Source organism: Podarcis melisellensis (genome assembly GCF_964234715.1).
Source record: "Podarcis melisellensis genome assembly, chromosome: 1".
NCBI classification, from domain to species: Eukaryota; Metazoa; Chordata; class Lepidosauria; order Squamata; family Lacertidae; genus Podarcis; species Podarcis melisellensis.
In genome coordinates this window covers 28,409,950-28,427,043 of record NC_138528.1, presented here as the reverse complement: position 1 = coordinate 28,427,043, position 17,094 = coordinate 28,409,950, and the positions used below count along the sequence as shown (strand labels likewise).

The following is a 17,094-nucleotide window of genomic DNA, read 5'->3' as shown; positions in this document are numbered from 1 at the left end:
TGTCCAATGTACGTGGCTAGGCAGACTTTGCAGGGTATTTCATAGACCCCTTGGTTTTCCAACTGGATTTTATATATATATATATATATGTATGTATATATATATATATATAAATATATATATATGCAGGTTTTGGTGTCCTCGGGTGTCTTCCCGTGTAAAAGTTGGGGTGTCTAGGCGACGTTTCGACGAGGTCTCACTCGTCATCTTCAGGCTGGTGCTTTCGGCTTCTTGTTACTGGAACAGAGCAGGATCTCAGTGTTTGAGTTCCTATAAATACTGTTGAGGGGGTGTGGTGTATAGCCTCCAATGTTCTGGGCAGAGAGGAAGTTCCCAGGCTAGTGTGCCTTTTCTTCTTTTGTTCCTTAATTACTTGAGGGATATCTTGAGTGATTTCTTGAGTGATATCCTGAGTACCACTTAGGTGGGTCATTAGGTGTGGATTAGTTGCTAAAGTCTTTGTGTCTTGACCTCTTGAACTTTGTGAAGAGTTTTTCTGAGAAGATGGCTGTACTGCACTTAGTTGTGCTCTGGCTTGGCTTCGTGTATAGGGGCGAGCTGTGGTTTTGTGGCCTGTGTCAGCCAGATCTGTGTAGGGATTGCAGGGGGGTGCAGCATCCGGAGGTGCCACCATGGTTTGGCTACTGGATGGTGTCTGTAATTTATCTGTGGAGAGGGTCTGGGTTTGGGTCTGGTGTGGTTGATTGGTGATAGCGTTCTGTGTGCCTCTGGATCTGGTGTCAGTTTTTGTGGGGAGGGCTAATTTCCAGATGTCTGGCAAGCGGGATGTGTCGTCACGCTTGTTCATGTTGTGAGGGTGTTTCTCTATCTCGATGGCTTCCATGATTATTCTCTTGTGGTGATGTTCCATGTTAAAGAGCAATTTGGAATCTGCAAAATTAATTTCGTGTCCTGTTTCTTTCATGTGTTGGAAAAGAGAGGAAGTTTTTTCTTCTTTTTTGACGGCATTCTTGTGTTCTGCGATACGTGCATTTATTCGTCTGTTTGTTTGTCCAATGTACGTGGCTGGGCAGACTTTGCAGGGTATTTCATAGACCCCTTGGTTTTCCAACTGGATTTTATCCTTGGGGTTTCTGAGGATATTGGCTATTTTTTGGTTGGTGCAAAAGGCTGTTTTGATATTGTGTTTATGGAGGATTTTGCTAATTTTATCTGTAGTGCCCTTGATATAAGGAAGGAGGGCCATGCCATTGTTTTCTTCTGTGTCTTGGTTTTTGGGGGGTGTTTCTTTTTGGATTAGCTTCGTAACCCTGTTTTGCTGGTATCCATTGGCAATTAACACATTTGAGAGATTCTGTAACTCAGTTGTCAAGTGGTCTTTGTCAGCCAGGCGTTTGGTTCTGGAGATGAGAGTCTTGGCTACGGAGTTTATTTGTGCAGGGTGGTGGTGTGATTGTGCATGTAAGTAGCGGTTGGTGTGTGTTTTTTTCCGGTAGATAGTGTGTCCTAGGGAGCCATCAGGTTTTTTGTAGATTAGGACGTCAAGGAAGGGAAGTTGGTTGTTGGCTTCTATTTCCATAGTGAATTGTATTTTGGGGTGTAGGCTGTTGAGATGTGTGAGGAAGCTATCCAGTTTTTCCTTCCCGTGTGGCCAAATTACAAAGGTGTCGTCAACATATCTGAGCCAAAGTTTGGGTTTGTGTTCTGACTTGTCTAAAGCATTGGTTTCAAAGTGTTCCATGTACAGGTTTGCGATGACCGGTGAGAGGGGTGATCCCATAGGTGCTCCTTCTATCTGTTTGTATCTTTGTCCATTGTGGATGAAGTACGTGTTGGTTAGGCAGTGGTTGGTCAGGTCCAAGATGTATTCGGGGGGATTGTATTTGTTTTGAATGGCTGTCAAGGCTTCATTAATGGGCACTTGTGTGAAGAGAGATACAACATCGAAGCTCACAAGTAGGTCATTAGGATGTAGGTTTTGCTTCTTTATTGTTTCTATGAACTGGAAGGAGTTTGGAACGTGTGAAGAGATGGATTCTGCATAGGGCTGAAGTTGCTTGGCGAGAAATTTAGCGAGATTTTGTAGAGGTGAGCCTATGGAGCTGACTATTGGTCTGAGTGGTGTTCCTTCTTTGTGTATCTTGGGGAGGCCGTAGAGTTTGGGGCATCTGGATGATTTTTCTCTGGGGATGATTCTTAGCTGGATTTCTTCACTGATAGGAGAGGCTTTTATTTTGGATTTGGTGGTTTTTTCCAGATAGGTGGTGGGATCTGTTTTTATAGGTTGGTAGGTAGGATCTTGGAGTAGGTTTGATAGTTTTGCTTGGTAGTCCGATGTGTTCATCACAACAGTGGCATTACCTTTGTCTGCTGGGAGAATGATTATGTTGTTGTCTTTCCTCAGGTTGGTGAGTGCTTTCTGTTCTTCTTTGTGTAAATTGCTTCTGGGTGGTTTGCTGGAGCAGAGGATGTTGGTGACTTCAAGTCTGATTTTATTGGCTTCATCTGGGTTGATTTTGGTTAGGCTAGCTTCGACTCCGCATATGATGTTTTCCGTGGGGATGCGTCTCGGGGCGACTGCAAAGTTGAAACCTTTGGAGAGTACTTTGGTTTCAGTTGTGGTGAGGATCCTGTCTGATATGTTATGTACTGTTTGTTTCATGGGTTGTTGTGGAGGGTGGCTGGGCTTCTGGCGTTTCTCTAGTTTGTGGAGTTTGTTGGTGTGTGTGTCTGTCTTATGTGAGGTCTCCGTTTCAGCTCTCCAGACGGCTAGTTGTTTGCATTTGTCCCAGAGTGCAGGGTGGATTTTGTTACAGAGTTTGAGGTGAAGAGTGAGCAGATCTTTGTTGGTTTGGTTTAGTAGGTATCTTTTCTTGTGTAGTTCGTTTCTGATTAGGGATAGTTCAGTTCGTTTCAGGATCCTTTCGGTAGCTGGGGTTTTAGAATGGAATTTAAGTTGGAAGCATGTGGGAATTAAGTTGTTGTCTCGGCAGTTGCGTAGGAACAAGAGATCACATAAGATGATGAAATACCCTGCAAAGTCTGCCCAGCCACGTACATTGGACAAACAAACAGACGAATAAATGCACGTATCGCAGAACACAAGAATGCCGTCAAAAAAGAAGAAAAAACTTCCTCTCTTTTCCAACACATGAAAGAAACAGGACACGAAATTAATTTTGCAGATTCCAAATTGCTCTTTAACATGGAACATCACCACAAGAGAATAATCATGGAAGCCATCGAGATAGAGAAACACCCTCACAACATGAACAAGCGTGACGACACATCCCGCTTGCCAGACATCTGGAAATTAGCCCTCCCCACAAAAACTGACACCAGATCCAGAGGCACACAGAACGCTATCACCAATCAACCACACCAGACCCAAACCCAGACCCTCTCCACAGATAAATTACAGACACCATCCAGTAGCCAAACCATGGTGGCACCTCCGGATGCTGCACCCCCCTGCAATCCCTACACAGATCTGGCTGACACAGGCCACAAAACCACAGCTCGCCCCTATACACGAAGCCAAGCCAGAGCACAACTAAGTGCAGTACAGCCATCTTCTCAGAAAAACTCTTCACAAAGTTCAAGAGGTCAAGACACAAAGACTTTAGCAACTAATCCACACCTAATGACCCACCTAAGTGGTACTCAGGATATCACTCAAGAAATCACTCAAGATATCCCTCAAGTAATTAAGGAACAAAAGAAGAAAAGGCACACTAGCCTGGGAACTTCCTCTCTGCCCAGAACATTGGAGGCTATACACCACACCCCCTCAACAGTATTTATAGGAACTCAAACACTGAGATCCTGCTCTGTTCCAGTAACAAGAAGCCGAAAGCACCAGCCTGAAGATGACGAGTGAGACCTCGTCGAAACGTCGCCTAGACACCCCAACTTTTACACGGGAAGACACCCGAGGACACCAAAACCTGCATTCCTGTACCCGTGAAAATCTACGAAAGCATATATATATATGTATATATATATATATTTGGAAGGCAGATATGGAGAGCTCTCTGGGATCTTTTTCAATCTCCGGAGAGACTGCAAAAGAGAGTCTGGTAGGCCTGCTGCTAATCCATTATTTTTAGATAAACCCTTCTTGGTTTTGCTTAGCACAGGGTTACATTTAACTTCCTACAATGTAGTTATTCTCTAGTTTTCCAAATCTGGATCACATTTCCACTTTTTCAAGAATGCCACACTTGAAAGGATACATTTTCTACTCTAGCACTGCAAATATTTTACTTCCACAGATCTGATGTATGTCTATGTAAGCAGAAATATAGCATGGTGTCAGGCTAAATTCTACTCAAAGTGACACCGGGCCGCTGGGTTGCAAATGAAAGCAATGTTTTGTTTGTTTCCACTGGATCACATGCATATGTAAATTTCATTCCTAATGCAGTGGATGGGCCTAATGATCCCATTTCATTCAGACATTCTCATCAGTCCAGTAAAGGACTGTCACCTCAAAATACAATTTTAAAATGTAACTTTATTTATCAATTTTTATCCATGTTGTTTGTTGTTGTTATTATTATTATTATTTTTGACATTTTCAGGATGGCTGCTCTCTGAAATTCTCTTGCCGCTTCATTGACCATTTTGGTTAATGGTGTATATTATTTTTTTCTGAGGCTGGGTGAGAATCGGCCTTCAATGACAGGCAATGGCCAAAGGAAAATTAATCTTCCAGGCATGCCAGAGCTTCCTATTCAAAATGCTGGGATCAAGGAGGATGACAATTAGGATTAGAAGTAGAGATCAGTTGTAAAAAATAAAATAAAATAAAGATCTCCCCTTCAGCTTGTCAGAAAGAGGCAATATAGGTACAGTCAGAGCAGAAGGGCATGGCACAACTCTTTCTGGACTGTACCACTTCAAACATCTTTTGAGAGATCAGTGCTTCCCCATAAATAATAAACACCCTCTGCATTGCAAATTGGCACATCAAGGACGTTGCTAGTCCAGAGCCTCTCTTCTTGATGTACTAGTTTTCAGTGTGCAGGGAGATTTCTATGCTGAACATTCAAACATGGTATCCCTGCATCTGAAGTCTGAAATGGTTCCCACGGCAAGAGTTCACATCATGTGATTCTTCTGCATGTGTAAATTGGTTTGTAGTCAACACCAAAGCATCACCCTTTACGGCTGAGCTTTTCTTGAGTAGTCATTGCAGTTTCCACGGTTAATTTACCTTGTTAAACGTTTACTTTTTAAAAATAGTAATATTTGCTAAAATATTAGCAAATGGGATACATTTTTTGTGGTAGGAATGGGATTTTTGATATTTTTCACCAGCACTTTCAGAAGAGGGTTAGTAATAGGGGTTGCTGTGTCCACCCTATTTAAACATTTAAACAGGCAGAGCCAGGGCAGCACAAAAACTGGGATCTGTTCTTGTCTTGCTACTAACATTTCATAATCTTTGGTGACCCCTTTGCCCTGCTGCAATATTGAATGGTGTGGTGAGGCAGTTGCACTCATCTGAACTCTAGTTGGTTATGTCACTGCTGCTTACCAGAAGGTGGAGGAAGGGAGCAAGATGGGTGTTGTGGAAAGGCCCTGGCAGTGCCCCTGTCTGGCATTCCCACCGGTACACCTGCACTGTGCCAACTTCACAGCTGCCTCTCGCTCTACCTCCTGGTAGCAGTCACAGTGCGACCAACCAGAGGTCAGATGAGCATCACAGCCCTAATGCACCATCTGCAACTGCCCTGCTATAACCCTTTTCTTCATTTATGGAGTGGAGGACAAGGATAATTGTGACACACCCTGCAGTACACATGGGGAAAGGCTTCCCTGAGTATTAATGACCATCATTCAAAGGGAAAGGGCATGATGGCATTGCAATTGCAGTTGTGCCATCTTATGTCCCAAACAGATATTGACTGAAAATCTAGATGCAACATACTGGGGCTGCTGTCTACTAAACAGATATGCAGTCATTTATTTTAAAAGCACATGGGAGTCCACTTTGTAACTGGTGGACTTACTCCGGCATTTTCAGTGTGTTTCAGTTTCAGAATGGGAACAGAGGACAGCTTTTCTCCTCGCCCTCTGTTGTCTCTGGCTGAAGGAGTTTGGTAGGTTTATGAAACACTGCAAAAGCCTGTTAAGCAGCCTTGCACTTAGCAACTTACCTGGCAAACATAGGTGACCAGGAATTCCATGTAGGAGAGTCAATAGGCTAGCAGAGGAGATAAGGGACTCTCCATCTTTGCTCCTCTGCACCTTTTATTATTCTGCATCTCTCCATAAGCCTAGCAGTGAGCAATAGATATACTACTCCCCACCTTCTTTCATAAAAGGACATGTTAAATTCTACCCAAATGTTTCCCCCTTCCCAAAATATCTGATGCAAGCAGTCACCACGCCTTCCACATTTAGGCAAGCTTCTCCCCACCCTCCTGAGTACCGCAGGTGAGCTACACATTGTTTCTGTTAGTCCAACCTCTCATGTTCTGTATGTCTTTCCTGAGAGTCACCAGTTCAGCCGCTTTAAAGAAATCTGGAAATTGGGGGACGGGAAGGACCACCCCCAGGGAATCGTCAAGCAACAGCCTGCACCTGAGAGATATATTCGGTTGGTTAGAATAACTGAGCAGCGCTGGAGGGTAGCAGTGGCTGGAATAACTAGGAGAGAGAAATGGGCTTGGGTGGTGGGAGGAGGCAAGATTGGAATCGCTCATGCTGGTGTATATTTATGCGGGGTTGGGAGATATGGATGGGGAATACATTTTTGATGGGCTTTTGGAAAGTAAGTATTGTTTATAATTTATCATTTTGATCCAGTTTGGGATGGGTTGGAGGGGATGGAGTTGGAACGTTGATAAACTTTCTTGGGGTGGGGTGGGCAGGAAGCAGCAAAAGGAGAATGGGAAGGGTAGGCAGCTCCCTTCCTCCTAACAATCTATATGGCATGGTTCCCCCCAGACAGTCCTGCTCATATTGTCCTCTTCTCACTCTGTGTGTGTCGGGCGCCCCAAGCCTTTTTTTGAAAGACTAACACTAGACCATTCATGCAATGTGTCATTTTTACTAACCGACTAATGTACTAACACCCTAACGACTCATCTTTGCTTTTAGTTATTTTAATTAACAATCGTTCTGTTCACAATTTTTTAATTTCCTTTCTTCCCCCCTTTTCCGCAAAGCACTCAGGCATTGGACACGCTATGGTAAACAAACTACATTGTCTGGTAGATATCATTCTTATTGTCTCTTTTTTTGGGTTTGCCGTGTGTTACCTCCCTCTACCTCTCCATCCCCCACCACCCTGTTTTTCCCCTGACCCTTTATACTTACCGTCCCCCTTTTTCTTTTCTTTTTCTTTGATTTTGCTGTAAATACCCTTTCTTCCTCTTTTTTTTCTTTTTTCTTTAAAAAAACATTTTCTTTAAGAAAAAATAACACCAAGAAGCAAACAAACAAATACAACAGTTCTGGAAATGGGGTTTGGTCATCTTTCTTCATCGGCTTCTTCACGTCATTCATTTCTCCCCCTAAAATATATATTTTTAACTCTGTTTCCAACCCCTCAGTATTTTTGCAAACTCCTCTTCCACCTATCTTCTCTCTCTTTCCTCCTGGTTTTCTTTCTTTTGAGCTCTCTCATTCTGCCTCTGCATTTCTTTTGGATTCTCTGAAGGTTTTTAGCTCAACAACCATGTCAGGGCCTATAGTTTGTTGTGGTGAGGCTGGTCTTTCCCTCCCCTCATCCTTTTGTTGTGGCGACAGCTGTTGTAGGCAAAACTGGCCGGAGCATTTCCTGTTCTTTCCGCTTCTAACCCTCTTCCTCCTGCCGGCTCCTCTCCATATATTTTCTCTCTTTCTCTCCCTTCAACCTTCCACTTGCCATGGCCAAAAGGAGCTCAGCCAGTTGTTTGTTTCAGCCCATTTTCCGCATGGCATGCCCACCTCCTCAGTCCCCACTTGCCATACTGGAAGCCTCAATCTCTTTCCCACCATCTCTTTTCCAAGCCACAAATAACCTATTAAAACAAAACACACCTCATTTTCACTCCCTTCCTCCCCACCCTGCTCCCCCTCTGTCTCCCTTCACCCACCATGTGTTATGGGGCTTGGGATATTTTAGGCTACTTCTTTCTTTTTGCCCTATACCCCATTTTCTGATAAGGTGTGGATGGTTTTTCTTTTTAAGTTTAGTTTAGCCCTTTTTTTTCCTTAACTGCATGCAAGTGTGAAAAAGCCCTCTCTTTCTCTTTCAGAATCTCTCTCTCTCTCTCTCTCTCTCTTTTCTGAGCTTTGAATATCACTCGCATGGGTGTGTCAAAGTTTGGTGTGTGCGACTGTGTGTGGTGTGTGCATGTTGCCATTTTTATTTTGTTTTCTCTCTCTTTCTCTCTTTCTGCTGGTGTGTGGTTGACTTTTTTTCTTTTTTATTATTACTATCTTTCTTTTTTATTATTACTATCTTTCTCTCTCTCTCAGTTGCAGTCTTGGGTGGTGGGTGGTTGTCTCTGTAGGTCCATAGCATGCTCCTCCATAATGTATTGAAAGTGAGACCCCTCCCTTCCCTTCCCCTCCCCTCCCTTCCTGAATGCATGACTATCACCATACCGTGTGAGCAAAAAAAAAGAAAGAAAGAAGCAAAATCAAATATATCAACTTCGTCTTCATTAGTGTCTTTACTAACAATCGTAACTAACAATAATCACTACAAATAACAGCTAATTAATCATTTTTTTAATAATAAAAAAATCAGCTCTCAGAAGCTCTCAGAGGAACAGTTCAATTTTCTGGCCTGGTTAAACAACGGGAGCCATTGCGGCAGATTAGAATAGCTCTTCTCAGCTTTAGCGCTATTGAACTAACAGCACAGGTGACTGAGGAACTGAAGGGACAGGGCAAAATAGCAGACCAGAAAATGGAACTGAGCTGCACCGAGTAAACAAACCTCAGCGAAACATGTGTGAAAAGTTGCACAAAAAGTAGGGGAGATGACTTGCTCTTTCTAAGAACTGTAAGGTCATTGCTGGGAATTTTGTTTTTTTTTTGTTTTTTTTGTTGTCCATTGTGTCCTTCAAACAGGTGACAATCTCTGTGGATGGAATCCTCACCACCACGGGCTACACACAAGAGGACTATACCATGCTAGGCTCAGACGACTTCTTCTACGTAGGTGGGAGCCCCAGTACAGCTGATTTGCCTGGTTCGCCTATCAGCAATAACTTCATGGGCTGCCTCAAAGAGGTAAATGTTTCAAACTGTGGGCATTCTGTTTTTTGACAATTATGTACCCCAACCAAGTTTTCTGCAATTCCTTTACTGGATATTATATGTACTAATCGAGAACTACTGTAATTCCCTAGGCATTTCCCCTCATGTCACCAAAGCACTACCATTTGCACAATAACAGGGGACATATATGCAGGTTTGGGGGTACTGCACATTTTTCAGAAACATTAAAAAAACTGTTGGTGAACTGTTGGTGAAGAAGAACCTTAAGGGGAGAACTCCAAAAGTCATCTATTCAGTGCATACAGAATGTTGGCGGGGGGGGGGGAGGGCTGGGCATAATGAATAGAGCATTCTTGAAAATGGTGTGACTAATTGGCTGCAAAATGTGGGCTCCATACTCCAACTCTTTATTGGAATCTCACATACAGTTGAACCTCTAGGCAGCAGTGACAGTGACATCTGGGCAGCAGTAGTGACAGTAGTAAAACAAGCCACTGTTACCATGTATTCCACAGCCAGGCCTCTGTCACTTGAGCTAATTGCAGATTCAGCAGCTTACATTCAAATACATCAGCATCCGGTGAAGGCAAAGAGGGCCTAATCCACATACACATTTTGAGCTCAGGCTAGGGGGTGGCCAAGAGCAGATCTGAAAGCAAATGAAGGACAAACCGAGACACTTGAAAAAGGCTGTTGGGGTTGTTGTTTTTAAGATGATCCCAATTTCTTAGCAACTGTTGTAGACTTTATGAGAGAAAGAAGGGTTGCAGACTGAACCACAGGTACATATCATGGACTGAAGGGGAAATATTGCACAAGTGTGGGAAACTTCTTGAGCTCCAGCTGCTGTTGGACTACAACTCCCATCAGCCCCAGTAAGCGTGCTGAATGGCCACGCTGTTGGACTACAACTCCCATCAGCCCCAGTAAGCGTGCTGAACGGCCAGAGATGATAGAAACTGTAGTTCAGAACTTCTTTACACCTGAAATAGTAGAATGTCATAGCAGAGAGTTAAAAAAGAAGCAGAAGCAGAGAAAAAGAACAGAGAAAAATGGTAAATGAAATAAAGGAGAAAACTCTGTGCATCATGAACTAAAACAGGGTTTGGGATTTTTACCCAGTCTGAGGGCGACGACTGCACTACGTCTAAAGAAAAATGGTTTTTTTGCAGGCCCTGAAAATAGTACAATGAAGGCACTTGCCTGATATCAAAAGGCAGGGAGTTCCAAAGTGTAAGTGCTGCCACACTAAACGATTAAGTGCTTACAAATGCAGAACGGGTATTATGTGGCACAAGTAACAATGCCCGTTCTACTGATTGAAGCAGACTAGGGGGTGTATATGGGGTAAGGCAATGTCTTAGGTATACTGGTCTCAATGGCTTTTATATACTAATAGCAGCACCTAGTACGTGGCCTGGTAGCCAATTGGCAACCAGTGCAGATTGCTGAGCCTAGGTGCTTTATATACTGACAGGGTATTAATCCTTATTGTTGGGGCAGTGTCCTAGTTGGACCAGCCTCTACTGCCTTTACGGGTTTTTTGTTTAAAAACAAAACAAAAAACCCAACCCAGCCCCTTCTGGTAAGGTCAAGTTGCTTAGTACACTATTAGCCCAGTGCTGGAAAGTTAAGTGCTAGATAAGACAGCTGAAACTGCCCCATCTCCATAATATTCAATGCTTCTAGCCCCCTTCTCAGTCTTAAGCCCAGAGGCATTGGGGATTATGAAGATAGCAACAGCTGTAGCCAGCTGGCCTGTTACTTTTCCTTATGGTACTATGTATGTATGTATGTATGTATGTATGTATGTATGTATTTAGGGATGCAAGCATCAGCCTCTAGCATTTGCCCTGCTGTGCCGGGTACTAATGCCAGGCCTGAGATCTGGCATATTTCACCTGAGGATTCTGGCCACAATAACCCCCCCCCCCCAAAAAAAAAACTGGAGTAAAACTAGCAAGGAGTAGAGTGGTTGAGATGGTAACTGGCGAACACAGTACAAAAAGAGAATTGGGATGGCGTAATTGCACCCATTAAATCCATGCCTCCTTTTCTGATTATTAGCCATTTCAGACAGAATGGTTTTTGCATCCACTCTCTGAACAGATGATTAACGGTTTAATCTCTAATAACTTTACGTTTTATGGAACCCTGCTAGGATTCTGCATCTGGTGAGCCAAGCTATTTAAAGCTGTGTTAATTCTGTTAATTGCTCTACGTTTATTTGGATTGCTGGCACCTGCGGGCTTCGGGATAATGTTTGGGGTTTATAGTCTCCCTGCTCCTTGCTGAGGAAAACGGAGAAGGACATTTTCCTTCAGCTAGAACCAATAACCTTGGCAGAAGGTCCTTACTAAAAAATATTTGTCCTCAAGACTCCCTCTCCTACCACAGCTGAAAGTAATGATTTGTCACTCAGAGCACCGGATGTTGGCTTGGCTGGGGAGGCAGCCATCCTGTTTTGCATCCATTTGCTATTATAAAAAGGTGGTGGCCAGAGCATCAAGGAATGGTGCCAGAGCATTTGAAAGGCCGGTCAGTTTTCTCTTTGCATATCACACTCCCAAGCCAGCTGCCAGCACTCCATTTTCCCTATGCAAAGGGCCTGGGCACTTTGAAGACACAGATGTGTGTGCATGAGTTGCGGGGAAGCTTTTGGGTAATTTTTGAACCCAAACTGAGAAGAAGCAAAAGCATTAATTGCAAAGCAAATTAAGTCCATTAGATGTTTTTGTGCGTGCCAGTTGCCTGAAATTGGGGGCAGGGGGACTGTATAAACTAGCGAAGCTGTGCTAAAACCACTGCTGAGTAGAATATCTTAAAGGGCTGAAATGGTCCATTGAGTGTGTGTCCCCCTCCTCCTTCCCTGATGAGACTCAAGGCATCTCACAAATAAAAACAAGAATGGCTAAAAACATAAGAAAAACAATAATTAAAAAACAATTAAACATTAATAGAATTAAAACTACATGCATACATAAGATCTGTTTAAGACAAAACAACACAGCACTAGTGCTTTCATTAAAAGCAGTCAGTTTCCAAGCTCTGGAACAAGAAGTTCTTCGCCTGCTGGCAGGAAGAAAAGAGGGAGAAAGCCAATCTAGCTTCTTCAGGGAGGGAGTTCCAGAGTCTGGGAGCAGCCACCAAGAAGACCCTCATTTTAAAATGGTGGCATGAACATCTTCTTAGGAATGAAATCCAGTAGGGGGGTTGTTGTTGTTGTTGTTGTTATTTACTTATGGAAACTTTCTCCTCTGACATGATCACAGGAGCCAACTCCTAGGGGCCAAGGGGTCTTCGCTCCACCCAATAAAACATTTGAGCCCCCCCAAGTTGATGAGCATTGCCATTCAATCGTGTGCATGCACTGCGTCGTGTGATTATGTGGGCTGGGGTTTATCTGTTCGTCCGTCCCCCATATTTCATTCAAGTTGGCACCCCTGGAGATGATCCATTAATAATGGGCTTCCAGGATTTGTTCCTGATAGTTGGTGTATCTTTGTGAAGGACTTCATACAGTTATAGCAAATAGAGAGGTATGCTAGCTCCATCTACAGAAGGTAGGGGCTTCTGGATCATGAATAAAGATCTGAGATGAAGGCAAGTTTGTAATTATACAAGGACATCAAGAAGACTACAAGAAAGTTAACTTGTCATGAGGTCTGGCTCATATGACATGCTAAGGCAAACTGTGGCTTAGTGAGACCACATGAGTGGAAAGGACCATGCAGTTGACTCCCAGCCCTTCTTGCTGCAAAACCTTGACTGTGCTGAGCTAAGCTCAGAGACCAGTTGCTGGGAAATCACAAGTGGAGAGAGTGCTGATGTACTCATGTCCAGCTTGCAGGCTTCCCACAAGTATCTGGTGAGCTGGTATAAGAACAGGATGCTGGACTAGGTAGGCCATTGTCCTGGTCCACCTGGGCTCTTCTTAATATGTTAAAAGCTCAGATTTGGCTTAGTGTCTTGTCCAAACTGGGATTTGTGGCTAAGCTTTCTCCACAAAAACCACAAGCTGTTGCCAAGAACAAACCTTGGTTTGACTTAAGGCTCCTCTGCACATCCCTTCCTAAAGCCCCATCTTCCCACAACTATTTTATGTGTTATTATCAGTGGAACCATGCCACAGCAAGTTGGCAACTGATCTCAAGTTCCATTATAACAGGACCATCCGCCTTGCTAATTTGTTTATTGGATCTAGTGTCCTGTTGCTCATGTTGAAAATCGGCAGAAGTAAGGAAAGCACGTGCACTCTGCTTGCTTCTGCTGGGACAAGTAGTTGTTCACATTTGACTGAACAAAATATCAAAACAAATACTCTCATTTCCCAAGTTTTCTGAGGTCCTTAGGTGAGACCCTGGCTAGGCCCACATCCTTCTGATCAATGTCACCACAGCCCCTCTGCTTCTCACCTTCCTCTGTAGCCAATTCACTCAACTGCCTAGAGAATGGCAGTGAGTCAAGCAGAAGCTTTTACTTCCCCTCAGTCTTAGCGCTGCTATGTCATGCCATGTGGACAGGTGACCAGGGAGGCGTGCCAAAGCAGTAAGACAGGCCAAGGGACTCCTAGGGTCTGGCACTGGACTCTCCTGCTGAGCACTGGAAAAGAGAAGCAGCCCTAAGCTCTTTTGGATTACTTCAGATCCTTACAACACTCTTGACAAAAGTGAGAATGTGCTGACATACCCCAATCCCTGATTTAGTGAGCTGTACTCCTCTATATTCCCTTTTAATTATTCTTTTATATATTATGCTAGAAGTGTCAGCATTCTGAAACAAGGTGTCTCTTTCAATAAACACACCCCTCAACCTATCTAGGCCTAGCCTGAGCCAAGCAGACAGCATTCAACCTGAACATTTCCGCTCAGGAATCTCTAAGCAACGGGATAAATCCAACAGTGAGATTCCAGCGTTTATTTCCCTGCAGTTTTGCAGCCACAGAAGTAACTGTGAAAGCTGATCATTACTGCCTGAAAGCACTCCCTGTTCAGCGCTCTCAGCCTGTGTGGGGTCGTCCCTTCCTGGAAATTTTCAAAAGCAGGGAGTAGTTTTTACCAACCTCAAATCAGTGGACTGGTGCTGAGTAAAAAAGAGGGCTGATTAGGGACTGGCCCACTGAGACACACTTCAGAGAATCATAGACATTAAAGGCAGCAGCACCTGCTAGGCCCCTTGTCCATCTCCTCTCGCCATGCACTTCATTGTTCCGTTCTCTGTATTAACATGAAACATTGCTACAAAGAGCTATTTAAACCCTGCCTTTTGCTTGCCAGGTTTTCTATTCCCTCAGTTTTTTGCAACAGAGATTTCTAAGGACAAATAAGAGGTCTTCATCCCTCTCCACCCCACCCCACTTTTTATCTAGGCTTCCCTTTGTGTGTTGTTGCCGAAAAGTAGCACCATGAATGCTGCACTTAAATGATTTCTATTGTATCTGAAGTTTTCTTAGGTTTAAAGGAGGTTTACGATGAACACTAAGAAAATTCCCTTTCTTACTCTTCTTCATGTTTGGAATGTTAAAAGTGTAGGGAATAGGTTATAATACTGTATATTGCAGACCTTCAGAAACTGTCCATCAGAAGTGTATGGTGATCCACTGGGGTCCCAGTAAACATCCTGTTTTCCCTATCTGCCTGGGACTGAAGAGACATGGGCTACAATTCCAGAGTTCCCTGGGAAGAGGGCTGCCTGTTAAACCACTCAGAGAATTGCAGCTCGGTGAGAGGAAAAAGGGGTCTCCTTGCAATTCACAGCAACCTTAACAAACTACACTTCCCAGTAGGGGAGCCAACTTGAATAAAATTTTGCCGGACAGCTCTAACCATCTGTTGCCCCATTTGAAAGAAGTACTTCCTCTTGTTTGCCTTGAATCTCCTATCCTTCAGCTTCCTTAGGTGACCTCCTATGTCACAGTTTCCTGACAGAAACAGAAGGGGAGAGTGGAGGCTATGGTTATAGCTGCTCTCTTACCTCTCCTCTCGCTCCCCTCCATCACATGGCTGCTGAGCATCAGCAAAACAACAGAAAAATAAAACCAGAGAATTTGGAGGCTCTTCTTTGACAATTCCCAAAAGATAACCTAGAGTTTATGTTGAGTAATTCTACTGATGCCACTTCCAGAGATGTTAATGGAGAAGAAGCAGGAACCACCAGAAGAAGCTGAAGAAACCTGCTTCTGTACCTCCTTTTTTAGGAAACAAAGTGCAAAACTGATTAAGATGCACAGTAGGAAGGCACCACAGTTTAGAAACCAGGACATTATAGACATTATGGCACCTGATATGACACACAAAATAGCACCTTCCCACCCTCCAGGGAAGAGGGGGTGAATGAAGCCCTACATCAGGAACAAGTGTGTGTGTGGGGGGACTAAGATCTACATCAGGGACAGCATGGAAAGTGGAGGTCTGCTTTGGGAACAAGAGGGTCGTGTAGGCAGAAACAGCAGGCAGTGCATTCCTTGGAGGCCAGATCTTCTGCCCCGTGGATCCTGCTGCCTGAGGCAGTCACCTCACCTTGCCTCATGGGTGGGATGGCCCTGTCACAAACACATCAAGTAGAAAACACTCCTCTTACTAATCAGGAACAAGGACCCACCATGTACACATGTGGATATTAAGGGACTTTGAAAGCTTTTGAGTTGTCTGTAGGTTATGTCTTGTATTTTAAGTGATATTCAATGCTTTCTCTGTTTTATTTTGAACTATTGATAGCTGCCCTGAATCTTCAAAATGAGGTGGGTTAAAATTTCCACACGAATGCATTTCAAAAAGAGAATGGCACTAATCTCACCCACTCCAGGCACAAATAAACTAGTTCACAATTCCATGGAGAAGGCAGGCACGTGCCAAATGGAAAATATATATGAAAAGTTGGGATAAATGCACCCATAGGCTTGTGTCAGCATGCATGCAAGCACAACCACATTCATGTGAAGAGCACTTGTATAATTTTCTATGAATATCGGCATGCATAGTGTGCCTATTCTGCATTGCAAAGTTGTAGAATTCACAACCACAATTGTCACTAAATAATCTGCACCAATGTGTGAGTCACCGCTGAAAGCATGTCTGTGTGCACAAATATATGTACTGGGAAATGAGGGGACATATACAAATATATGAGGCTGCCTTGTACCAAATCAGACATAGGCCCCTTTATTTTCTGATCAGCAATCTGGTTGTCTCAGGCAGGGATCCTTCTGAGCTCAACTACATGGAATGTGTTTGGATTGAGCTGGTGGTTGCAAATGGAACTTTTTGAGCCAATTTGCAGGGTGATAGAGATGGAATGATGGACGGGGAGACATAGACACCCCCTCAATCTTTGATGGACTAAATTATTCTTTTAAACCTTCAGGGGATTCTACATTGTAATGTAGCATCTTTCCACAGAATAGTGTGAGGAAATATGTTCCCAAAGAGAAAAAGAAGAGAAGCGGGTGAAGAGAGAAGCCTCTGCTGTTGGTCATTGTAAACATAGGGTGGTATTCAACTAAGAACAGACCCATTGAAGTTAATGGACCTAACTTGATCATGCTTGTTAACTTCAGTGGGTCTGCTATGATTAAAACCTAGTTGCATACCAGCCCATAAATTTAAAGAATATGCAAGCCCACCCCTGAAAATGGTTTAAAGTGACTCCCAGATTTTTCAGCCTGAGAACGTGGCTGCAAGGATCTGCAAGACACTTTTGGCACAGATTTTTTTTAAGGCAGGGATCCTAAGATTTGGACCTGGAGCCTTTTGTATGAGCATATTGTACTCTCTCACTGAGCTGTGCTCCGCATTGTTAAATGCAAGCACAATTGTCAAACCACACAATCTCCTCGAGCTCATATGCTTCAACAATCGTTCATACTTCTTTTGAGCTGGTGGAATTGCTTATTAAGCCAGGGTGATTTCA

The 17,094-nt window shown here is 43.6% G+C and overlaps 1 protein-coding gene across 24 annotated transcripts in view; it reads left to right on the top strand.

Annotated features, from left to right (window-relative positions):
• Window positions 1-17,094, top strand: part of NRXN3 (neurexin 3) — a 1,185,406-nt gene that overhangs the window by 341,020 nt on the left and 827,292 nt on the right. For 20 of the 24 annotated variants that reach the window (XM_081908656.1, XM_081908654.1, XM_081908644.1 and 17 more), the window contains exons 6-7: window positions 7,140-7,163; window positions 9,037-9,198. In XM_081908656.1, the coding sequence (XP_081764782.1) occupies window positions 7,140-7,163; window positions 9,037-9,198 (186 nt within the window). The remainder of the gene's footprint in view (window positions 1-7,139; window positions 7,164-9,036; window positions 9,199-17,094) is intronic. The other 4 variants (XM_081908650.1, XM_081908647.1, XM_081908643.1 and 1 more) reach the window with 1 other exon arrangement.